General features: G+C 46.5%; 1 protein-coding gene across 17 annotated transcripts; it reads left to right on the top strand.

Moving 5' to 3' along the window:
* Positions 1–1,954: 1,954 nt before the first annotated feature.
* Positions 1,955–8,441, top strand: LOC136527533 (uncharacterized). Of its 17 annotated transcripts, none has more exons than XR_010776808.1 (6): positions 1,955–2,421; positions 3,210–3,301; positions 4,358–4,563; positions 4,649–4,865; positions 8,092–8,198; positions 8,289–8,441. XR_010776808.1 is itself a non-coding variant. In XM_066520299.1 (6 exons), exons 3-6 carry the CDS (start codon positions 3,118–3,120, stop codon positions 4,698–4,700), a joined length of 363 nt encoding a protein of 120 aa, XP_066376396.1. In that variant the 5' UTR covers positions 1,955–2,421; positions 2,519–2,847; positions 3,066–3,117; the 3' UTR covers positions 4,701–5,004. The 17 variants fall into 17 exon arrangements, 4 of the variants coding, with proteins under 4 accessions (XP_066376396.1, XP_066376395.1, XP_066376394.1 ...); XM_066520299.1 differs by lacking the exons at positions 8,092–8,198; positions 8,289–8,441 and adding exons at positions 2,519–2,847; positions 3,066–3,130 and having other exon boundaries at positions 4,649–5,004; XR_010776814.1 differs by lacking the exons at positions 8,092–8,198; positions 8,289–8,441 and adding an exon at positions 2,519–3,127 and having other exon boundaries at positions 3,901–4,563; positions 4,649–5,004.
* The last annotated feature ends 17,436 nt before the right edge of the window (positions 8,442–25,877 follow it).

Below are 25,877 nucleotides of genomic sequence, written 5' to 3'. Positions count from 1 at the left end.
CTTCCACAAAGTGCCCCAACTCGCCACATCCATAGCATCCTCTCTTTCTTTGCTTATTTCTTTGATTTGTGAAAATGAGATCTTGGATTTGGATGGGCACACCCTTGACATTGAGCCTTTGGATCATCTTCTCCACCTTGTTGATTAGTTTGATTGATTCTTCATCAAGGTCGGAGGTGGAGGAGGAAGATCGATCATCATCACTTGAATCTTCATCATCATCATCCTTATCTTCTTCTTCTTCACTTGAGGAACTTGAGCTTGAGCTTGTCTCAACTTGCTTACTCTTCATCTTCTTTTTCTCACTACATGCGAGAGCTTTGCCTTTGCTTAATGAAGAGGCTTCTTCTTGACCCATCTTGTGTGACATTTAAAATGCCACTATCTTGCCAATGACTATGGCCGGGGTCATAGTGCTCAAGTCCTCCATGTTGTGAAGGATGGTGATGATGCTTGCATATTTCTTTTGTGGTAGCACGGAGATGATCTTTCTCACGATGTCTGCATCATCTAGCTTTGTTAGTCCTATTGAATGGAGCTCATTGATAATTAAATTCAAACAAGAATGCATATCACGAACAAGCTCATCATCATTCATTGTAAAGGAATCATAATTTTGCTTAGCTAGACAATGCTTCTGCTCATGGACATTAGATGTGCCGTCATGGAGCTCTTGGAGTTTTAACCATATTTCATGTGCCGTATTTAAAGTGAATACTTGGTTAAAAACATCCATTCTAAAAGATTCAAACAAACAATTCTTAGCTCTAGCATTGAAATAAATTTCCTTTTCATCACTCTTTGTGGGTTTATCGAGATTCTTAATGGGTTTCATCCCGTCACGAGTGACTCTCCAAACTCCCAAATCAACCGCCTCAAGGTAGCAAGCCATTCTAGCTCTATAATAAGGAAAGTTAGTGCCGTCAAAGTGTGGAGGCCCAGAGGTGTCCATCCAAACCACTCTAAATAGCGTCGGCTTAACGACGGTTAAGCCAAAGGTCCAAATTGAGCCAACTGACTCTGGTACCAATTGTAGGGGACTATGACTCCTAAGAGGAGGGTGAATTAGGCAACTTAAAATTCTAACTCTAAACTATGGCCTCTTTTTCTAGCCTTAGCAAAACCTATGCAAAAGATAAACTATCTAAATGTGCAACTACGGTTTTGCTAGTGTGTTGCTATCTCTACCATAAAAGGAGTAATACAAATAATGTAAATGCGGAAGCTAAAGAGCAAGGTAGAAATATGCAAACTCCCGTCGATGACTTTGGTATTTTTACCGAGGTATCGAGAAGCGTGCAAGCTTCCCCCTAGTTTTTGTTGGAGCCCCTCGCAAGGAATCCCTCGTAAGGAACAAGCTCCTGGTCGGGTAACTCCGTGGATAGTCTCGGGCCTTCCCCACGTGCAAGTGGGTCTCCGATGTGCCTTTCGGCAAGCCTCTCGTAGATGCTCCCCGCCGTCTTCACTATCAAGCTTCCGGCCAAAACTCCACGGGCTTTATTCCCTCCGGTACACGGTGGCGGTCACACCACAAACACGGTTGGTGTGATCTCGCAAGACTCCAAGCCCCTCCGATGTACAACAATGGTGCGCGCAAGCACCGAGTGGTAAGAGGTATGCAAACCTCACTAAACACTAGGCCTAAACCTAGAGCAAGTGCATAAACGGTGGTCTAATCAACCAAAGCACTTCGCAAAGCACCTACGCTAATCTACCCTACCCTATAATACACCAGTTAGAATAAATCTACAGCCACACAACAAATACCTACTCCACAGTCATGACCTATGCTACATCCACACCCATGAATGCACCCAGAAAATATAACACCATCAAAACAGATGCACCAGATTATCTCTTAGCCATTCTCTCTCATTAGTCATCCAAATCCGACGGCTCGTGTTTAGTGTGTCTGCCCTCCGTTGCCCTCCCGCGTACCTCCCGCGCGCGACCAGGCACCCACGTCCACGCCAAGCAACCACGGTTCGATTCCCACCTCCACCTTGTTTTCTCCCTTTTCCGAAAAAACAAAAGCTCAACACGAGCCGGGTTAGGAGATGGCGGCAGCGCCTCCACGCGCAGGAGCGCCCGTGCCTAGGGTTTGTCCGAAGGGCATGGCGGCTGCCCTCCTCCAGGCCCTGCTCGCTGTCGCTGGTGCTCCGTCCCTGTCGCGGAGCGGCCGGGCCACCATCGCGCGTCGACGATCCGTCTCCGGTATCCGGCGGCCAGCGCGCGTGCTCCACTCTCGCGCACGGCATGGCGCTGGCGTGAGGCGCGTTACGAACGGGCGCAAGCACGAGCGGGCTCCGCCGCGGCCACGCCCGCGGCCACGTGCGCACAAGCTCTGCCACAGCCTCTGGACGAACGTCGCCGCCCTCCTACGCCAGGTCTTCGTTGGCCCCTGCGACGAGCACCCACAAGGTATTTCTAGCATCTCTTCTCTTCCCTTCCCTTCCTACAAATTCTATCGGGAATGTTGAATGCATAGTGTATTTGCCCCGCAAAAACATTGCATTAGACGAGTTCATCAGCCTTGACGCACCTTGCGAGGCTGATGCAAAAGATGAAGGGGGGGGAAAGATGCGAAAGATGAAGAGGTAGTAATCCCAAGCCATCTGCTGGGGCCTAGGAACATGGATCTTGAAGAGGGGCAAGTGGAAGATATGGACCTCGCGGATGATGACGTAGTGGTTGGAAAGGATCAGCTACTGGATGCTTCCATTCAGCCCGAGATCAGTGTTGCAGCTATGCAGACTGTGATTGGTTTTGAGGTCAAGCTGGACAAGGGTGATGGGACTGAAAATGCACCAATTTATGAGTCAAACAGCATCTCTATTGAAGAAAGTCGTATCCTATTGAATGAAATATTATGTATTTCTGCTAATATACTTCTGCAACTGCAAGTGCCTATGTTTTCTGAAGATTTATTTGTTTCCATTGAATCCTGGGAACTGTACTTGCATAAGAAGCGCAGACTCTTGGTCATACTCCTGGGACCCTACACATGTTATTGTGACTTGGGGCAAATTTATAGCTGTTGTTGTTCCTTGATATGGCATTTTTAGCCTGGAGAGGAGTTAAAAGAGCCCGTGTGGAATCAAAGGAGTCTTCTAGCACATGACATTTTGTGGTAGCAACTTTCATGCTCCGGAAAATATTTTAAAACCATTTGGTTATTTTTAATAAGTATTGGTATCTTAATATCTCAGGGAAAATGTGGGGGTACCCGGTCTGCGGCGGCAAATTCTTCCTGCCAATGCCGCCGCCGCTGCATCGGCCCCCTTCCCCGATATGGGCTCTGGTGAGTTGGACAGACCTAGATTGAATTTTTAAATTTGTCTATTGTGAGATGCGGTTTATGAGATGCATGAGCAGTGTGTTCCAAATGTGCTTGGTGTTGCAACTGAAACTATAGTATTTAGTTTTATATCAATGAATTGGGCAGCATGATTACTGTAGCCTCATTAGCACTGTCCAAGTCCATGATATATTTTGGGCTATGCAGAAAGTGACAAGTGAAAACAAGACACATTTGCATGCTATATGTTACAGATAGTACGACAGGGCAATGTCTAAATCGCAGATTCTTATGACAGAGCTGTAAAGTCTTGGAGATAAAACTTACATCTTCTTCGGTTATTGCTTCAATGAAATGACTTTAATTTTACCTCTTAACAAATGCAACAGCAAGGTCCTCCTGTTTGATTCGTTGAAAAATATAGGAGTATCTATTAGTAGCAATTTTTAACAACTCTGGAATAGAGTACATTGCCCATATCTGGTACTCCTAAATAAATGTTAACACATACTTGATGTGTTTCCAATGGAGTATTAAATGAACATCCTGGAGGCTCAACTTCAATAGTAGGAATAACTGATGTAGTTGCCTATTGTGTCCAGTACATGTAGTTTTTGGTCAGATACATGTGTGGGTGGACTCGGAGCTGGGCGGCGAGCGCCGGCATGCATCCAGCAAGCACAGCAGCACGCAGCGGGCTCTCCATCTCCAGTCCAGTCTCCACACTCCACCTGGCCGCTCATCCCCAAGTCTTCTGCGGCAGTGCACCCCTGCCATGGCTAAAAGATTAATATTCAGTTTTGTACTAAAACGATTAGATCTGCTTAGTGTTCAGAGTGATTTGCTTGCAGATAAATTGGGTGTTTTTGGTCAATCTTTTAGCGAAAAGGCTCAATCTTTTTTGATGTTTTTGGTCAAATATATTGTACATGATCTAGCGAAGTTGTGATTCCAATTTCATGTCAATCAGAATTGGATTTTGTTCTTGATTTTTTCAAATAGTGAAATAGATCGAGTTATTCCCATTCCATGTCAATTCTCCTTTCATTTGTTTTTCAGTGTGTCAATCTACAGCAGCTCAACTCTCCTTTCATTTTCAGAATAGTGGTAGTAGCTTGCTCGACTCGACTTCATTTTTTCACTTTGCAGTACTATAGTAGCAACAGCTGGACACCTTTTTATTCTGGTGCCCAGCAATTCAACAACAGCAAAGCTAAGAGAATCTTGGAATCCTTCTCAGTTGGTCAGCTCGACAGGAGCCACAGGTTTACTTTACAAATTGGTGCTCCTTCGATTCTATTGTTTTGTATTTTTCACTAAAAATACTGAATCTTTTAAATGCGTATGCAGAGATGTGAAATTTATACTTTCCTACAGCTCACAGCGTTCTGAGTACGGTTAGAATTCGATCTTCGATGGTTACTGCAAGTGTGGCAATGGGAGTGATCAGACCACTGTCAACTTGTATGAAGGAGATGAATGGGTACACTGCAGTGATCAGACCACTGCAAGTGTGGCAGTGTGAGTGTGGCAATGTGAGTGATCAGACCACTGCAAGTGTGGCAATGTGAGTGATCAGACCACTGTCCATACATAATGCTTGCCTGTCTAGATCGAGAATGGGTACAGAAACATTGCCATATGTAGCTTTGCTATTGTTACTAATTTTTTCCAACTCATTTATCTATCTACTATTGAAGTACTCACATGGATGACTTAGACCTGAGTGTTTGGGTTGTGCTAGACAGAACAGTATCCGATTTTTTTTTCATTTTTCTTATTTTGTTTTTTCAGATTCTTATTTATGAAGTCCATCATTATCTTTTAACACACAATAATGCATGCTCTTATTTCATTAGTTTGTGAATTTGTGTTTCTTTTATGAGTTGATTTTTTTAGTTTTATAATTTATTTTTTTGTAGATGTCACCGTAGCGTTAGCACGGGCAATATACTAGAAAAATGAAAAAAATAATATTTTTTTTTGTAGATGTCACCGTAGCGTTAGCACGGGATTTTTGTAAATGTCACCGTAGCGTTAGCACGGGCACTATACTAGTCACCTAATAAAACACTAAGCACTATGCAAGTAGAGATCACTAAAATGGTGTATCAACACCCTTTATATGTTTCCTTAGCTCCACTCCTATCATTTGGCCGGTTGGGGGTTGTATTTATAAGTCCCACTGAGATATTAGCCGTTGGGGACGAAGTCTCGCTTTTCTGCTACTGGCCGGACACTGGAGTCGTCCTGATCGGACGCGTCTGGTTGTCCCGACCGTTGGAGCCACGAACAATTGATCAAACGCAGCCAGAGTCCTGTCACTTGCCACCGGACGCGTCCGGTCACAAGTTTGCCGCTCTGGAACCTCTCTGTACTCGATCGGACGCTGTTGTCCTGCGTCCGGTCGATTTGCCGCTAGCGTCCGGTTAATGCTGAGTGTGTTGCCGGGCTGGTGAACAGTGCCATCGGAGCATCCGAACGATTTACTTGTTCAGCGTCCGGTCATTGCTACTGACGCCTGCTGTTGCTGAGCCATTGATCGGAGCATCCGGTCACTTTCCTCTAGCGTCCGGTCACTTCTATGAGCTCATTTCTTCACGATCTTGCGTGCGGCTTGGTTCCTATCTTCGTGCTTGGACTTTGCTTGATATCTTGGGTCTTCTCTTGTGCTCCTAAGGTCTTGCTTGTGGTGTTGATCATCGGATCATCACGTCGCCTTTGTCCAAGTCACATCTTGCGTCCTATTGAACTACAAAATAAACACTTGCAAATTCATTAGTCCAATTTGCTTGTGTTGGTCATCAAACACCAAAATTCAAAGTAAATGGGCATATGGTCCATTTTCCTTACATATGCAATGGTACTACATAATCTTCATGCATTCAGATTGTTAGAAAAGTAACATGGATATCTAATAGTGTGACTTGATCTATAGACATGTCTAAGGTAATACCAACCTTCGCAAGTTTGGTCATTCTGCGGGTGGGGAGGTGGAGTCTCCTCTTCAGCATGGCTAAGGTCATCTTCACGTGACCAGTCCCTCAGGGCTTTGTTCGCCTTGTGCATGCCGACTTTTGGACCTAGTTGGAACTCCAGGATGGTGCAACTCTACTAGACTAGTTGGCTTCACTCTCTTGGATTGCCATCCCCCAGGACCCATATCAGTGCTGCCTTTTGCCCTGCTGGTAGGGACTTCTCTATAGCTTGTTCAACCCATAGCCTGAAATTAGAGAAACAAACTTAAGCGGCAAGCATGAAAAATTGCATTGCTATCCACACAATAAAGAATTGAATTGCACTGCTACCTAAACCAACCCTCCTCCCAACCCAACCTGATAAGATAGAACAAGCACCTCAATTGCAAGGGGTACTAGCTCTTATAAATCTGTATATGTATCACCATATCCCTGAACACGCTCCTCTGCTTCAGAGAGATATTCTGAATGTCAACATGTAGATTACAAAGGCATTTATTGAGTTAACATTGTACCGAATATCAACAAAATAGAGCAGGAGCGTGCAAATTAGGCGCCTAAACTACAACATATACGGAAGCCATTAATTGAATAAAGTACATGTGAACTAAAACTTATATGGAAGCTATTACTCGAATAAAGCACATGTGAACTACAATCAACTAAGAAACATGTAACCCCATCACTATCTACATGCCCCAGGTTCAACCACTAGAATACAGCATGCATCATAAGGCATTGTTTGGATGTGCATGTATTCATCTTGATCCACAGTGTTGAAGTGGATCATATGTGGATTAAAGTGGATACACATGCATCCAAACAAGGCCTAAAAGGAATTTGGGTACCTCTTCCTTTTCCTGGCTACGCTACGTCATCGGCATGGCCCTCTTGTCATCCAGGTCATGGAAGTGGTACGGTCGGCGTCGACAAAGGGGTAGTAGATCTGGTGTGGCAGTCATCAACGATGACGCTGTAGCTCGGTCATGACAGGTGCCGACATAGGGGGTCTGGATTCCGGCCTGTACCGCCACTGACGGTGGTCCTTCCACCATCAGTGGACTGCTGTCGGCGAAGGGGATCGGATCTGACTCGGCTCCGGCTAGGGTTCGGAAAGGTATGAGAGAGGGTGCGGCTAGAGAATGGATAGGGAGTCAAGCTGTTATTTCGATGCGCCTAGCTAGGGTTTGAATCGAGGTGGTAGAGGGGGCTAGGCTCTAGAGTGGGAGGAGAGAATGGTGATGGAGGCAGAGACAATGACTCCTTGCACTTTGATGTGGCCATCCCAATACCACAAATACCCTTGTCTGAAATCGATGGTGTGGTAAACCAATTTTCGCGAGGGGGCAAAAGAGAGATATAATTTTTAGTTTTGTGTTGGTGGCACTACTGGGCATGGGGATTTCATTTTTCACTCAAAATCACATTTTTGCGCGGGCAAATCGCCGCCCCGTCTAGTGAGCAGAGACCGAATTTTATATATAATGATAATTATGATGATATATAATACACTACTATGTGTATTAACCGTTGACCAATATTAATCCCCATGTTTTAGTGGACCCCCAAGTTTCGGTGGACAACAACTCCTTGACAGTGTTTATGTGTCGGCGATGCAATTACACGACAAGTGGGAAAGTCCGCCCCTAAACGCATTCTCTTAGTACCCAGCTTTTCCCCAACTTTTCCTCTTTTGCGCGCCGTTTCCATCGCCGTTCGCCCCGTCCGGTGCCACCCACCCTGCGCCACCTCCCCCTCCACCCACCCCCTCCCCCACACACCGAAACCTCTTACCCAAATCCTTCCATGCCGCAGGGATCTACTGCACTGCGGGGATCTACCGTGCCACCATCTATCAGCACGCCACACCTCTTGCGAGCAAGCCGGCCAAGATCGGCAGATCACCTTCTCGCCTTAGCACGGTGAGGCTGTCTGTGATCTCCTCTTTTTTATTCTTCATGAATGTATGGTGTTTGATGAAACGCATGTGTAATTTTTTCTGATTGTTGCAGATGGCGTGAGTTAAAGTAAAGCGAAAGAGCTAGAGGCAGGCAAACATTCTCCGAGAAGCAGAGGAACATGCACCACCATAGACCAGAAAGAGCTAGAGGAAGGCTCGTAGTCTCCCAGAAGCAGAGGAACAAGCAGAAAGTGGACAATATCTGAGAAGCAGAGGAAGAAGCAACCAAAGCTTGCTAGCCCTGAAATCCAGGAATTCTCGCAGGCGGACTCGAGTGTCACTCTCGCGATCTACCACAGATCCGGAATATAGGGTGCATCCATGAGTAACCTAGTCTAAGCACCACGCTTACACTATAATTACTACTTTAACCCAATGTCTACAAGGATTAAAGTACTCAAAAGAGTCGCAAACCTGATGAACAATATAGACACAATACTTACTTGAATCAGAAGTTGATTACCAGAGATATCTCAAAAGCAAGCTCAAATAGAACTTGAATCCGCCAAGGTACAAGATATAGAGAGAGCACCGACAGGCCAGCACTTCCTCCAAACTCTTCCCTCACTCTCTATCTCACTATTTGCTATTTACAAAGGATAGTTCCTAATGTTGAGGACTATTCTTCTCTTGATTGTTGTCATCTGATCCTAAGATGAGGATGCCCCTGGAGGGGGGGTATGGGGGGCATTTTATAGGAGGCACTAGGAGTCTTGTGGGCCCATGAATTCACGGCAACGTCAAATCTGAGCCCTCGTTACGAACCGACCTTCAAAGGAGAGGCTGATTGCTGGGACCTACATGCCGACCGACCTACAGGTGGGGCTAACGGCCTCCCCCTATGACGGGTGGGGTCAGGTCTCGATGGTTTGCCTTCTATGAAGATTCTAGACTCTTCCAAGTTAGTTTTGCCACGGATGATCGTGATTTGCTCTAACGATTGGGTCCACATTACCGGTTTTCTGAATAAATCCTCCTATAAACACAGATTCACCAAAACTTGTGGAATTCATTAGTTTAAATCCCTAGACCTATGTATGGTGATGGAGTTAAGTATATATGCAGAATATGTTGACGATTTATTATAGATGTTAACAACCATCAACACCCTACAAATCGATTTGCAGGGGCGGGTGAGGATTTGTAGGGACGGCTGAAAAACAAGCCGCTCCTATAAATCTATTTTCCAGAATTCTCAAATATGGACAAAAAATAGCAAAAACATTTTTTTAATCCTGGAAGGCCCCACTGGGCAGCCAAACGCCCGTGCCATCCCGGTCACAAGTCGTACCATTTTTCGCATGAAAATTGAGCGCTACGCGGCCACTGGGTTCCAAACCCGCGACCTCAGCCTCGCACATTCCTCCCTCTAACCACTCCACCACACACTCAATTTGTCTATATCAGATATTTTTTCCTCATATTATGCTCAACTGACTTTAAAATGAGTGTTTGGAAATCTAAACGGATTCAAATGAAAATGTTGTCAACTACAAAGTTGTTTATCTTTTTCAGATCTACAACTTTCACTTTTGCTGTTTCTCCATCAGTGGTTGTTTGAAAGATTTAAATTTTAAATCAAAAAAGTTCAAAAGTAGTTATCCTTAGCTAGATGATTTTAAATAAAAAAGTTGTCAGCTATAATGTTGTATATCTTTTCAAGATTCACAACATTTGTTTTGGTTGTTTCTCCATCTAAGATCATTTTAAAAATTTAAATTTTAAATTTGAGCACACATGCGCCCCAGCAGGCTCATTCAGGATTGCTGGTGGAATGGAACAAACCTGTCTGACGAATCTGTAGGAAAATCATGAGCACATAAATATGGCTCTGAGTTAGGAAGAACACTTAAATTTTGGGAAAGAAGGGAGGGCACGGAAAGGATTTCAATCCATTGCTTCTACCATTTCAGAGAGAGGGAGACATGGCTCAACAGGCTACATACAATGGTGCACCTCGTATGTTAGATATTTAGGCATTTTCATTATCAGTTTAATCCAGAAAAATAACATCAGCAGGTTCATGACGGCATATATGTGCATGTGTATATCTCTAACGAACGCTACTGCATGCAGAGATGACATACAGATAAATACAGTAAAAGCGCATATTACAGTAATCAGAAAGATTAGACTGTACCCAGCGAAGGGTCCCATGCTGAGGGCATCAGAGGCTCCATTCGCACTAGTCGATATAGTGCGTTGCTCGAAGTCACGAACCATGGTCGGTGCAGGACGATGTTCGCAGTGTAGTCCCATGAACGGATCACCAGGAAGAAGACGCCTTGCTGTTCCGCAGGCAATCACCGGGAAGAAGACGGGTTCCAAGAGCTATCACCACCAGGAAGAAGGCGTACGTAGATGAGCAGTCGCGGATCACTCCCCAAAAACCTAATCGCCGCACACCCTGTGCAAGGTTCTCAAATGGGAGAGGGTTCTAGAGGCACCTGCTCTCCCGCTACTCCATGCGCGCAGAGGTTTCTCTCGGGAGTGGTTGCTAAAGACGGAGATCTAGACTGACGGAGGACTACGGATATATGGCTGCGACGGGAAGGGAGAGAGGCAGCGGAGAATCCCAGGAGACGGAGAAATAGAAACGGAAGGGACGGTAACCGACATAATCAGTTCGCCTCCACCATCAAAGGAAATAACTCCCGTGATTATGTGGATTAAGTGGCAAAAGACTGGCCACGCCCGCCCGCTCGCTCGCCGCCCGCCTGCCACGCCACGCCACGCCTGGCGGCACACGCGCGCGTGTGGCACGCCTTTGTCCTTTTCTCAGCTTCTCAATTTAGATAAATAATTTCCAACCATATAAGCTGAGTCAACGTTCAGTCAAAATCATGTATGGTATTAAACCACGCAACGCTTAATGTTACATACCATAGAGTTTTATTTGATTTATTAAATATTATATGGGCCAAGACCATATTATATCCAACAATCCCCACCAAACTCTAGGGTTTGTAACAAAATAGTCTTAGAACCACATTTCTTTTATATACCAGTGTTTCGATGGAGACTGTTAAGTTGAACATCCATCTAGAGCAATAGTTTCACTCAGTCACAACTGAACAATGGATTAAGCCTTGAATTGCCAGTTTTGTGTGAGGTGAATGTCACTAAAGTCCTTAGCTGATACTTGGCTGCAAAAGGCATCCCCTCTATTTGAAGCATATAAGTCATACTCCAGTGCCTTTCATGAGTATTTAGAGATCACCCAAATCTCATAGATTGTGATCAGAAGCCTGACTCATATAGGTGTTCTCCTCAAAAGATGTTTTGTAGGACATCTTTGCTTTAGCAAGCCACTTGGAACACATTAAGGTAAAAACCAACATGCCTTACAGATAGGAAAGATATGCATCAGAAATGAGTCTTACTAAGGATCTTTCCTCACAATTTACTACTAGCTTGTTTCACCATTCTACTTCACGGGATCTCCGATCACATAGAACATGTTACCACTATAGTAAATTTCAAGTGGGTCTCAAACCCATCTCTCTCGATGCACTTTCTATCACATTGTGTGACAGACCCTTAGTGAATTGATCTGCTAGATTGTTAGACGTGTGAACATAGTCCAACGCTATTACTCCAGAGTTTCTCAATTTTTTGATAGATTTCAGTCGTCTCTTAACATGCCTTGTGGACTTCATGTTGTCCTTAGAACTGTTAACCTTTGTAATCACAGTCTTGTTATCGCAGTTCATAGAAATAGCCAGTATGGGGTTTTCAACAACCGATAAATCCATAAGGAGATCATGAAGCCACTCGGCCTCAGAGCCAGCAGTGTCTAATGCTGTGAGTTCTGCTTCCATTGTAGACTTCGTTAAGATAGTTTGCTTGCAAGACTTCCAGGAAACAGCACCACCTCCAAGCAAAAACACATATCCACTTGTGGCATAAAGCTCATCAGCATCAGAGATCCAGTTGGCATCACAATAGCCTTCCAACACTTTTGTATGTCCGGTATAACGAATACCGTAGCACATGGTGCCTTTTAGATAGCGCATCACTCTCTCAAGAGCGCGTCAGTGATCATCTCCCGGGTTTGACACAAACCGGCTTAGCTTGCACACAGCAAAAGAGATGTCAGGCCTTGTTGCACTAGCAAGATACATGAGCAAACCAATGATCTGGGAATATCTCAACTGATCCCTTACTATTCTCCGATTTTTCCTCAATAGCACACTAGGGTCATAAGGTGTAGGAGCAGGTGCACAGTCACTAAACCCAAAGCGACTCAGCACCTTTTTCACATAGTGGGATTGTAACAGAGTTACCCTACCATCACCTTCTCTCAAAAGCTTGATATTAAGAATAACATCAGCCTCTCCCAAATCTTTCATCTCAAAATTATTGTTAAGAATTCCTTCACCTCCTCGATCACTATAAGGCTGGATCCAAAGATCAGTATGTCATCAACATATAAGCACAAAATGACTCCTTCGCCCCCACCATACCGATAGTACACACATTTGTTAGCTTCATTCACAACAAAGCCAGCAGATGTTAAAGTTCTGTCAAACTTCTCATGCCACTGCTTAGGAGCTTGTTTCAGGCCATATAATGACTTTAATAATTTACACACCTTGCCTTATTGACCATTTGCTACAAACCCATCTGGCTGATCCATATAGATCTCCTCCTCCAACTCTCCATTTAGGAAAGTTGTCTTAACGTCCATTTGATGAACGATAAGACCATAAGAGGCTGCCAGGGAAAGCAAAACTCGAATTGTGGTCAATCGGGCAACCGGTGAATAAGTATCAAAGAAATCCTCACCTTCCTTTTGAGTATAACCCTTGGCCACAAGCCTTGCCTTGTACCTCTCGATAGTACCATCAGGCCTAAGCTTTTTCTTGAACACCCATTTGCACCCTATAGGCTTGCACCCATAGGAACGATCAACAATTTCCCAAGTTCCATTAGACATAACAGAATCCATCTCACTCCGTACTGCTTCCTTCCATAAGTCAGCATCAGGAGAGGAATATGCCTCTTCAATGGTCGTTGGTGTGTCATCCACAAGGTACACAATATAGTCATCACCAAAAGACTTTGTAGTCCTCTGTCTCTTACTTTTTCTTGTGACTATAGTGTTATCCTCTTCAGGATTTTGCATATAGGGTTCCTCAGTTTGTTCTATCGGAGTAAAATTTTCATGCTCATGGGGAATTATAAATTCATGACTAGTCATGCTAGGTGCATTTTTCATGGGAAACTCGTTCTCAAAGAATGTAGCGTCTCTAGATTCCATGATTGTATCAACAGCCATCTTAGGAACACTAGAGTTTATGATTAAAAATCTATAACCCACGCTATGAATAGCATAACCAAGAAAGACACAATCAACAGTCTTTGGTCTAAGCTTTCGCTTTTTGTTTATTGGCACATTCACCTTTGCCAAACAACCCCAAGTTCGCAGGTAAGAGAGATTTAATCTATTCTTCTCCCATTCCTCGAATGGTGTAATTTCTTTGTTCTTTATGGGCACTCTATTCAGGACATGACATGCTGTCAATATAGCCTCACCCCACCATTCCTTAGATAGTCTCGTAGTCTCTAACATGGCATTAACCAAATCAGTTAGAGTGTGGTTCTTTCTCTCTGCAATCCCATTGGACTATGGTGAGTATGGTGGCGTCCTCTCATGAATAATTCCATGCACCGCGCAAAACTCAGAAAATTCATTTGAGAAATATTCTCCCCCGCGATCGGACCGCAAACGCTTGATTTTCTTCTCAAGTTGATTTTCTACCTCAGCTTTATAGACTTTAAAATAATGCAACACTTCATCTTTAGTTTTCAATAAATACACGTAGCAAAATCTAGTACAATCATCTATAAATGTCATGAAGTATCGTCTACCGCCTTTAGTCAATTCACCATTCATTTCACATAAATCAGAATGAACGAGTTCTAATGGTGCCAAGTTCCTCGCCTCAGCAGCCTTGTGAGGCTTGCGCGGTTGCTTCGATTGCACACACACCTGGCACTTAGAATCTTTGAATAAGTTAAATTTTGGGATTAAATTCAGATTTGCAAGCCGCGTGAGACAGCCAAAATTAATGTGACAAAGTCGTGAATGCCATATATTTGACTCATCCGAAATATTAACATTGTTCACCACTTTATTACACACATCATCAAGCAAAGATAAGCGGAACAAGCCTCCACAATCATAACCTTTTCCAACAAATGTTCCATGTCTCGACACAACACACTTATTGGACTCAAGCACAATTTTAAAGCCATCGCGACACATTTGAGAAGCGCTAACAAGATTCTTCTTGATGGAGGGGACATGCTGCACGTTCTTTAATAGCACCGTCTTTCCCGAAGTAAACTTCAGAACGGCCGTACCAGCACCAAGAACACGCGTATGCGAACCATTTCCCATCAGCAAGGCTCCAATCCTGCCAGCCTGATAGAAAGTAAACAAAGAAACATCAGCACACACATAGATATTAGCACCGCTGTCCATCCACCACTCAGGTGAAAGACAAACTGAAAGAACAAAAGGTAAAGAATTACCATACCCAGATGTTCCTCCTCCAGTCTCGCTAATCACCATGTTTGATTATTTCTTTTCTTGCTTATATTTGCGGTCTGGGCACGCACTTGCCCAATGCTCATCACTCCCGCAAACAAAGCAACCTCCACCTTTCTTGTTGTTTTTCTTCTTAAACTGTGCAATTTGCTTAGGCTTTGCATTATTGTTCTCTTGCATGTTCTTCTTCTTTTTATTACGAGATGCAAATGAGTTTTTCTTCTGCACCATATTGGCAGCGGAAGACTCAACTCCTTTTCCACGGTTGTCTTTTGCTCTCGCCCTTTCCTCAACATCAAGAGATCCAATAAGCTCAGCCATGCTAAACACTTGTCTCTTGTGTTTTAGAGAAGTAGCAAAGTCCCTCCAAGAAGGTGGCAGCTTAGCGATTATACCACCGGCCACAAACTTGTTGGGCAACAAACATGGAAAATGTTCTAGTTCCTTTGCTAGCGCCTGTATCTCATGAGCTTGTTCGACCACAGAATAGTTTTCAACCATTTTGTAGTCATATAGCTGCTCCATAAGGTATAGCTCACTGTCAGCATCAAAAACTCCAAACTTTGCCTCAAGAGCATCCTATAACTCTTTGCCTGATGTGCAAGATATGTAGTTTTTCTCATACTTGGGATGAAGTGCACTGATCACGGCACCTCGAAACAGGTTATCGGCAGCCAAGAACTTTTTCTCCTCCTCAGGAGTAAACTGTTCAGGCTTCCCCTGTGCGGCGTGATAGCAGTTCATCGCAGTCAACCACAATACTTGGCACGCCATATCATGAAATTCTTGCCATCAAAATTATTTGGCTTCAAAGCAATAGCAAAACCACTAACAGAAAAATGTCTAACATTAGGTTTTTGGATTGTTAGATATTTAGGCATTTTCATTATCAGTTTAATCCAGAAAAATAACATCAGCAGGTTCGTGATGGCATATATGTGCATATGTATATCTCTAACGAACGCTACAGCATGCAGAGATGACATACAGATAATTACAGTAATCAGAAAGATTAGACTGTACCCAGCGGAGGGTCCCATGCCGAGAGCATCGGAGGCTCCATTTGCATTAGTCGACATAGTGCGTTGCTCGAAGTCGCGGACTATAGTCGGTGCAGGACGATGTTTGCAGTGTAGTCCCACGAATGGATCACCAGGAAGAAGACGCCTTGCTGTTATGCAGGCAGTCACCAGGAAGAAGACGGGTTCCAAGAGCGATCACCACCAGGAAGAAGGTGTACGTAGATGAGCAGTCGCGGATCGCTCCCCAAAAACTTAATCGCCACACACCCCGTGCAAGGTTTTCAAACGGGCGAGGGTTCTGGAGGCACCTGCTCTCCCGCTGCTCCATGCACGCTGTAACAACCCAAAAATCCACACACCAAAAATACCAACTACAAAAATTTTCTCAAAACTTCCATGTGATGATGAGTGTCATGGAAAGAAACCCAACCTAAGAGTTGCATTAGAAGTAACCCAACCTAAGTCAACACATAGGCATGGCATGTCATATGTTGATTATGATTATTTAATTTCTAACAAATAGAGGTTGCATACATTGTTAACTCAAATTGTGAGTTGGATCTTCATTTGCTTTATGTTATGCTTAACAATTCCATTAAAGTAATAAACCATAAAATTATTATTAAACAAAATCCTCTAAACTACAATGAACAAGTTACCTCAGTTTTAAATTCAAATTCTAAACCAAATTTGAATTCAAACAAGGAAAAGAAATGAGAAACAGAAAAAGAAAAAAAAGGGAAGAAGAAGGCCTCGTAGGCTCGGCCTGCTCGGCCCGCGCCGGCCAGCCAGCCTCAGCGCACGCGCACGCGGCCCAGCAAGCCGGCCCAGTAGGCCGCCCACGCCCGCGCGCCCGTCAGCCTCGCCAGCAGTCGCTGCCACATTGGCCCCACGCGTCAGCCGAGCGCTGCTCACCCGCACGCCCCTTTCTCTTCACCTGCAGTCGCTGCCAACGGACCCCGCATGACAGCCCTCCCCTGCTCATCTTCCTCGCGCTCACGCTCAACCGCCAGCCAACCGGAGGCCAATAGCAATGGTAGAGCGGGCCAGGGGGTCACGCCCAGACCATGGCCTTGCCCCCCCTTGGCGCCGCGCCCACGCAAACTCCGTGCCAACCACCCACGCCCCGTGATGCCGCTCGATGCGCTCGATGCAATCCACAGCCGTCCGCCTTGGAGCTCGGAGCTCCGGCTATAAAGCCACGGCCTCGGTTGCCCTAGCACTCGTCTCGTCGCCCGCCGCCGCTTGGTGGCCGTCCACAGCACATCCGAACCAAGAGAGAAGGGGGAGAAGGGGAAGAAAGGGGAAGGGGAGAGAACGCCGAAGCCGCCGCGGAGGAGGAGGTCGTCGGAGCCGAAGACGACACCGGCGTTTCATCACCGACGCGGTTCGGCACGGCACTGCATGGCCACCGGAGCTACACGGCCTCGAATCGACACGGCATCACCACCCACTCTTCCACGCCACCCACGGTGAGCTTTTCCCCCCCTTCCGGTCTCTCTCTGCCGCCGAACCTCACCGTCAGCCATGGCGCCCCACACCTGGAGCGCGTAGGCCAGTGCCTTGTCTCCGGCCACTAGGAACACATGCACCCACGCACACCCCACGACCATGCCGTGACCACCCCGCGGGAGCCCCCTTGATCGCCCGTGCGCATCACCGTCGACATCGTGTCGCCATGGCCACTAGAGCCCCTAACGGCCACCTGGGAGTCCGAGGCCCCGCTTGAGCCCTGGACGCATTCGTCGTGCACCCACGAAACCACCGGAGCCATCGTCTACCTAGCCTAGTTACTGGAGAGCCGGCGTGCGCGACCTTGCCACCGGTGGGCACCGCCGAGCCGCCAGCCGCCGTGGCCAACGACTTGGAAGACCCCGGCCACCACTAGGGCCCCAGGATCATGATCGCCGTGGCCTAGGGTAGCCTTTCCCCTCCCCAGTTGGGCACCAGCCTCGCCACAGAGGCTCACAGCCAGCTTGCCGCCGGCAGGAGCACCACCGCGGGAGAAAAACATTGGAACACCCCCCCTCGCCGGCCACCTGCGCGTGCACCCGGAGTACATGGACCACGCCTGGGAGACGAAGGGTGGACTTGGTCCACCGTAGACCAGTCTGCGGTCCATGGACCAACATCACTTGGTCCACCATAGACCGCAAGCCATGGACCATAGCCCAATAAGAGCCCATGGCCGTGATGTGGCAGCGTCACAGCGTGCCACGTGTTCGGCCCGGCCGGCCCAACCCGAAGCCCAACCGGCCCAGTCGAACCCAGTCCGTATTGACCGTTGACTGGTCAACGTTGACCGTTGACCTGGCCCCACATGTCAGTGACACGGACATTTTGGACCCACACGACAGGCGCTGACGTCATGCTGACGTCACACGGGACCCACATGTCAGTAGCCCACGCAGCCAGGGTGATGTCATGCTGACGTCACGTTGACATCAGCTGCTGACGTCAGCAGCCTAGGCCCACATGTCAGTGACCCTGACTGTTGACCATTGATCGTTGACCGTTGACTCGACGTTGACCGACGTTGACTTTGACCGGACCCACCTGTTAGTGACCCAATAGCCTTTGGCCCCACCTGTCGGTGTGGACGACGTTGATGACGTCACGCTGACGTCATGCTGACGTCAGCTAGGCCCCACCTGTTAGCTCGGAACCGTGATGCTGACGTCAGCAAGCCATGTGGACCAACCACATCATGACACGTGTCAGCCCAGGATTAATTCAGCCTTTTTGCATTTTCAGAAATAGATTTAAACTTCGGAAATTCATAACTAATTCATATGACCTCAGAAAAATACAAAACCAGGACTAAAATTCATCTAAAATCAAGCTCTACGCAATGAACCCATGTTTGAGTGCATTTGGCTCTTTTGAATTTTCATTGCTTCTTTGTGCTATTCTATAGACGTCGCTAATGCGACTATATTATGATCGTTTGCAGACTCGGAGGAGAAATAGACAGACGAGGATCGTGAGTACCGTGAGGAGTACGGAGACGACTACACTAAAGGTGCCACATCCCACCCAATCTCGTAGCACCTATTACGCATGGCTAACATAGAACTGCTATCACTTTACTTTACTGCTACAGTCATATTATGATAGGACTTGCATGGTAGTATGCTTGCTTGAAAGCCTTTACCTTGGCGCAACCTTACCCCTGCATACCCTGCTATTAGGCTAGACACACGCTTACTGCTATACATTTCATTACTTATACTTCTACTACGCTTATACTACGTGCATGGTGGATACTGGTGTTATCTGGACCATGGGGAGAGTGCTGCGTGTGTGACTTGGGTGTGTGGAGGGTGAGGGTTGTGTCGACCAAGTTGGAGTATACGACGAGCCTGGGGCAAGTCTTGCTATGGGATGCTACCTGGGCACCCCTGGAAATGGATACCTGTGGTGGGTAAATGGTATATGAGGTGGACCTGGGTGTGAACCTGTGATGGGTGGAGCCCGGGATGGAGGTGCTGTGGTGGCACGGTAAATGGAAACCCTGATGAAGACATTCTAGCTTGGTCATCCCTAAGGACTTACTAGTACTTAGATTCACCGGGAAGCCTTACGTACCACTCGCCCTATATGGTGCGAGACGGCTGGACTACTTGGTAGGATATTGCCACTACTGCTAGGTTGATAGCGGACAGTATAAGGAGGTACGGGGCGTGGAGGATTTTCCCCCACACCCTTCTGACTTGCATCCAATTTTCACAAAGCAATGCTCGTAGGGATGGGAGTGGCCAGTACAAATCGTACTGATAAATTTTGGCACTCAGGTTCTGCTGAGGAGTATAGCTCCGAGGAGTTTGATGGATGAGGGGTTCATGCCTACGCTCGAGTTTGGCGATCTTATCTTCAAGCTGTTCTAAATGAATGCTACTTTTGATTCCGCCAATGCGGCGATGTAATAAATTATGTAATTCCACACTATTTGTACTCTGATATTATCGTTGTATGGATGTGATATTCGACTGGAATTTGGGTAATATGATCTACAACGATCTTATTACACTTCGACGCTGTGGATTTCCCTTCGTGGAAATTGGGGTCGTTTCAGTTGGTATCAGAGCCATACTTGACCATAGGACGAAACCCTCAGAAATGGACGATAGAATAGGACGTGGACAACCCTTCTTTCGGTTATATACTAACCCTGCATTTACTTCTATGCAAGGCTTATCTATTTATTGACCTGCTAACACATGTCCCCATGAAACATGCAGATGGCGATGAACATCGACTGGCCGCCTCTAGGACCGCTACCTCTGGACCACGCCAAGCTTACCTTTCACCTACGTGAGCTCGAGGGTTTTGCACAGACCCTCTGTCGAGTTCTCGTCACGTTAGGTGTCCCCGACGAGCTTGTCAAGGTCACCTGCACCGGGAAGCCAGCTAAGGAAGGAGGAATCGAAGGACCGATTGTCACCTCAGTGGAGTTCCCAGCTAGCACTACCTTACCTTCTGTCCCAGCTTTCACTGAGTTGACTATAGAGGACACAGTCGAGGAGGGACTGCAGGCTATCTCACACAAGGCACTTCGCAGAGTGATGAGGGACCACTACGAGCACCTGAAGACGACAGAGTTCCGTCTACTTCCCTAGGCCCTCGACCTCAGCCTTACCCCCAGTGAGCAGAGTTTCGCAGCAGGTGGAGTTATCCTTGCCGAGGAGGATAGATGCCTTCGTGTCTTAGCTATTCACCTACTGGAGCAGGATAGGTACGTAACCCAGTTGGAGCAGAGGAGACATCAGGACCAGGCCCTTCAGTGGGAGTACCAGGAGCGAGACTCGCAGGGAGCACAGGAGCGAGCTAGTCTACTTGAGACAGTTGCCAAGTTACAGGACGAGCTCAACCGTCGTGATGAGGTCCACAGAGCCGAGGTCGCTGACTTACAGGACAAAGCAGCCGACCTAGGCAACAGGAACTGCTACCTCGACAGCAAGGTCTTGGAGTTGCAGAGTGAGTTGGATGACAAGAAGGCCGAGTTCAACCGCAGGGGAGACAGAGAGAGATCCAAGGGGATTGATATGCTGAAGATCCAATCTCGGAACAAGACCCTGACTTAGGAGCTAGAGGAGTTCAGGAAGAAGGCCGTTCACAACCAGGGTCACCTGATCGAGGCACTCAGGCAGACCGAGTACCTACAGGACAAGTGTGAGAGGACATGGCAGGCTTGGCAGAAGTCTGACAGGAAGCGCCTCAGGGAGATGAAGGGTATGTGGGATCAGCTACCCAAGGAGGTTCGCAGCAAGACGAAGCCTAGGATAGAGGAGTTTGAGTTAGCCCCGACTCACCTCAACCTAGACGCCTACCCTACCCTACCTAGAGCAAAGCCTATTGAGGAGCTCGCTGAGGCCTTGAAGTATGTGTCCCGACTTCACAAGTCTGATGAGGAGATCAAGATCGAGAACAGTCGTATCCCAGCTACGGTGTACGAGTTAGAGTAGATGACCCTGCGTGGTCATGAGTCATGTCAGTAGCTTCTGTAAGATGTACCCCTTATGAGATGTATTATGAGACACTATGAGTAGAACGATTCTCGCACGTCTTCAAGTGTAGCTACTGGAGATGATGCTATGTAATAAAAACCATGTAATGAATGTTTCGGATCTTATTGCATCTTTATGAATCATATTGCTTCTTTTGTAATGAGTGTTGGATAGCATAAATGTTTTTCCTTAAATCGTCAAAATCATGTAATCATATTGAATTATAAGCACTTATGGCACAAGCACTAAACTCTCTTTGATCCGTGTTGCAGATGCCGAACCGCCGTTCTAATCGCCTAATGAACCATGGACGTGCGCCCACCCCTGAACCAGTTAAACCCAATGGGGGACGTGGTGGCAACAACCGTGGTTGTGGCCATGGCCGTGGACGTAGAGGGATACCCTTCCACCTGGAGAATACTCCGCCACCTGAGGAGAACATTCCTCCACCACCACCACCGAACCTGGCAGAAGTGATGGCACAACAGACCCAGCTTCTTGTAGCTCTTGTTGAAGGAGCAAACCGTCGCCAGGGAGGTCAGCAGAACAACTTCCAAAGGAAGCTAGAGGGATTTCTGAAGCTAAGGCCACCTACCTATGATGGCACCGACCCTGACCCGCTTGTAGCCGATGACTGGCTCAAGGAAATGGAGAAGAAGCTTGACCTCACTACTTTCACCGATGATGAGTGTGTTGGAGCTACCACACACCAGCTCACGGGTGCAGCACGCGCCTGGTGCAACAGTTTCAGTGATTCCCATGAGGACCCTGCCCACATCTCATGGGATAAGTTCGCTGAAGCATTCACTGAGTATCACATTCCCAAGGGTATCATGGAGGCCAAAGCTGAGGAGTTTCGCAACATCAAGATGGGAAAGGATAGGGTGATTGAGTACACTACTTGTTTCACCAACCTTCTGCACTATGCACCTTCTTATGTTGTGAACTCTGAGAAGGAGAAGTTGTACTATTACCGCAAGGGACTTAACCCGCACATCAAGCTGAAGTTTGGCGGTATTAAGAGCAACACATTGCGTGCTTTGGTGGATCGCTGCATCCAGATTGAGAAGGACCGTGCTGAAGCTGGAGAAGAGTATAGGGAGAGGAAGCGTAAGCCTGAGGAGTCTCTCTGTGGTCGTGATCGCAAGAGGTTCCATAGAGATGCACCATCCAGGGAGCGCTCTCGCCACAACAGGGAGGACAACCCTGGATCGAGTAGGGGAAGTGGAGGCTACACCGCCAAATACTCCCGCCCTGCTCAGGATCGTTACCCCTGGGACCGTTATGCTCAGGACCGCAACAGTCAGGACCGTTTCAACCGTCCCCGCACAGCGAATGAATGCCCAGCACAGAACCGCTCCGCACCAAGCACTGGAAACTGGAAGGCACCCGCGCCAACCCCTACAGGCGATACGCCTTTCACCTGCTTTGCTTGTGGCCAACCAGGTCACAAAGCCACTGAGTGCCCTCAGAACTCAGCTGCTCAGAAGTCTCAGTTCAAGGGATCAGCTACTCGTGGACGTCTCAACCATCTAGACGCCGAGGAAGCACAAGCTGCCCCTGACGTGGTGTACGATATGTTTTTAGTTAATGGCAATACTGCATCAGTTCTATTTGACTCTGGAGCAACTTGTTCTTACATATCATCCAAGTTTGCACGAGAACATGACCTATCTGTAACCCCATGTGAAGAGCCTATCATCACCAGCTCACCTTTAGGAGACCTAAAGTGCACCCACATCTGTAAGGGAGTGAGTCTTACCATTGAGGGTCTTACCTTTAGAGCCGACCTAACCCTGCTACCTTCCACTAACCTAGATGTCATCTTAGGTATGGATTGGTTAACCATTCATTGAGGTATCATATCATGTTCACCTAGATATGTCCAAGTGACCCACCCATCAGGCCAAGTCGTTAGATGTGAACCCCAGTCTGGAAAGTCCACCTCTATCCTATGTGCCCTTAAAGCAAGTTTAGAATCACAAAAAGAGGAGAAGACAGTTCATGATGTGCCAGTAGTCAGAGACTATCCCGATGTATTCCCTGAAGAATTATCGGGTATGCCACCAGACCATGATGTAGAGTTAATCATTGATCTGTTATCGGGAACAGGACCCATTGCCAAGAGACCCTATCTCATGTCAGTTGATGAACTGGCTGAGCTCAAGAAACAGCTTGATGAGCTCATCTTGAAGGGATATATCAGACCCAGTGCTTCACCCTGGGGATCCCCTGTTCTATTTGTCAAGAAGAAGGATGGCTCAATGAGAATGTGCATTGACTACCGGAACTTGAACGCAGTCACCATCAAGAACAAGTACCCCCTACCAAGGATTGATGATATGCTTGATCAGCTTCGAGGTGCCAAGTATTTCTCCAAGATTGATCTCAGATCCGGCTATCATCAGATGAAGATTCGAGAAAATGACATCCCGAAGACAGCTTTTGTGACTAGGTATGGTCAGTTTGAGTTCACCATGGTGTCCTTTGGACTCATGAATCCTCCCGCATACTTCATGAACATGATGAATAAAGTTTTCATGGATGAACTGGATAAGTTCATGGTGGTATTCATTGATGACATCCTTGTCTACTCAACCACCGCTGAAGAACATGAACATCATCTGAGAACCGTGCTTGAGAAATTGGCCCAACATCAGCTCTATGCAAAGTTCAGTAAATGTGAGTTTTGGCTACAGGAAGTTGCCTTCTTAGGCCATGTACTATTAGCTGAAGGTGTCATAGTTGATCTAGCCAAGATTGAAGCTGTGAAAGAATGGGATCAACCCCGCAATATGACAGAAGTCAGAAGTTTCTTAGGATTGGCTGGATATTATTGCCGATTCATTGAGAACTTCTCCAAGATAGCCCGTCCAATGACCAACCTTCTGAAGAAGACTAAGGAGTTTGAATGGACGCCCGCGTGCGAGCAAAGCTTCCAGGAACTGAAACTGAAGCTTACCACAACTCCTGTGCTATCATTGCCTGATATCAACAAAGATTTCGTAGTCTATTGTGATGCATCTCGTCAAGGACTCGGTTGTATGCTGATGCAGGATGGAAGAGTGATAGCTTATGCTTCTCGACAGTTGAAAGAACACGAGAACCGTTACCCAACCCATGATCTGGAGTTAGCAGCAGTTGTGCATGCCTTGAAGATCTGGAGACACTACTTGATAGGCAACAAGTGTGACATCTACACCGATCACAAGAGCTTGAAGTACTTTTTCACTCAAGAAGATTTGAATATGAGGCAACGCCGATGGCTTGAGTTGATCAAGGACTATGACCTGGAAATTCACTATCATTCGGGAAAAGCTAATGTAGTCACAGATGCTCTTAGTCGCAAGAGTTACTGTCACACCTTGATCACTGAATCAGTACCACCTGAGCTCAAGGGAGAGATTGATGATTTCCAACTAGAGATACTACCGCATGGCTTGTTGAATGAGCTCCGCATACAGTATGATCTCACAGATAGCATCCGTCAAGCTCAGAAAAGTTGTGAAGAGATTGAGTATCTCCGTGGTCTGATGAAACTAGGCTACAAGACCAACCACCAAGAAGATGAACAAGGAACCATCTGGTTCAAGAACAGAATCTGTGTTCCATCTGACCCAGTACTACGAGGGGAAATTATGTCGGAAGCTCACGATTCCAAATACTGTATTCACCCTGGAGATTCAAAGATGTACCAAGACCTGAAGAAACACTTCTGGTGGAAAGGCATGAAGACAGACATTGCAGGACATGTGGCATGTTGTGACACCTACAACAGAGTCAAGGCTGAACATCAAAGGCCTGCAGGATTGCTAAAGCCTCTTGACGTACCCGAGTGGAAATGGGAGAACATATCCATGGATTTCATAGTTGGATTGCCCCGTTCACAGAAAGGCAATGATTCCATCTGGGTGATTATTGATCGCTTGACCAAGATTGCTCACTTTGTACCAGTAAAGACCAAGACCAACGCCGAGAAATTAGCGGATCTATATGTTGAGCATATTCTCAGACTGCATGGAGCTCCCTCTAGTATTGTATCTGATCGTGGTCCTCAATTTGTGTCCCGATTCTGGGAAGCTCTGCACAAGTCTATTGGAACCAAACTTGATTTCAGTACCGCTTACCACCCATAGACAGATGGACAGACAGAATGAGTAAATTAGATCTTAGAAGACATGCTTCGCGCTAGTGTACTGAATTACGGCTCTGATTGGGAGAAATGCCTACCCTATGCAGAGTTCTCTTACAACAACAGCTACCAAGCTAGTATCAGGATGTCGCCATTTGAAGCTCTGTATGGCAGACCTTGTAAGACACCTTTGATGTGGTCCCAACAAGGAGAAAGATCATTCTTTGACTCCGCTAAGATTCAAGATGCAGAAGGAGTTGCTCAGGTAAGAGAGAATTTGAGAATTGCTCAAAGTCGATACAAGAGCTACGCTGACAAAAGGAGAAGAGAACTTGAGTTCAATGTGGGAGACTTCGTCTATCTCAAAGTATCCCCGCTATGTGGAACTGTCAGATTCCACGTGAAAGGAAAGCTTGCCCCTAGA

Source organism: Miscanthus floridulus, chromosome 19 (assembly GCF_019320115.1).
Source record: "Miscanthus floridulus cultivar M001 chromosome 19, ASM1932011v1, whole genome shotgun sequence".
In the NCBI taxonomy this organism is placed as follows: domain Eukaryota; kingdom Viridiplantae; phylum Streptophyta; class Magnoliopsida; order Poales; family Poaceae; genus Miscanthus; species Miscanthus floridulus.
This window is presented reverse-complemented; position numbering and strand designations above follow the sequence as displayed.

Bases quoted from the DNA above. Each gene is read 5' to 3' on its own strand.
- LOC136527533 (XM_066520296.1), top strand. From the start codon at position 2,058: ATGGCGGCAGCGCCTCCACGCGCAGGAGCGCCCGTGCCTAGGGTTTGT. The intron at 2,422-3,209 runs GTATTTCTAGCA...TTAATATCTCAG, and splicing joins CTGCGACGAGCACCCACAAG to GGAAAATGTGGGGGTACCCG. The intron at 4,564-4,648 runs GTTTACTTTACA...ATGCGTATGCAG, and splicing joins CAGCTCGACAGGAGCCACAG to AGATGTGAAATTTATACTTT.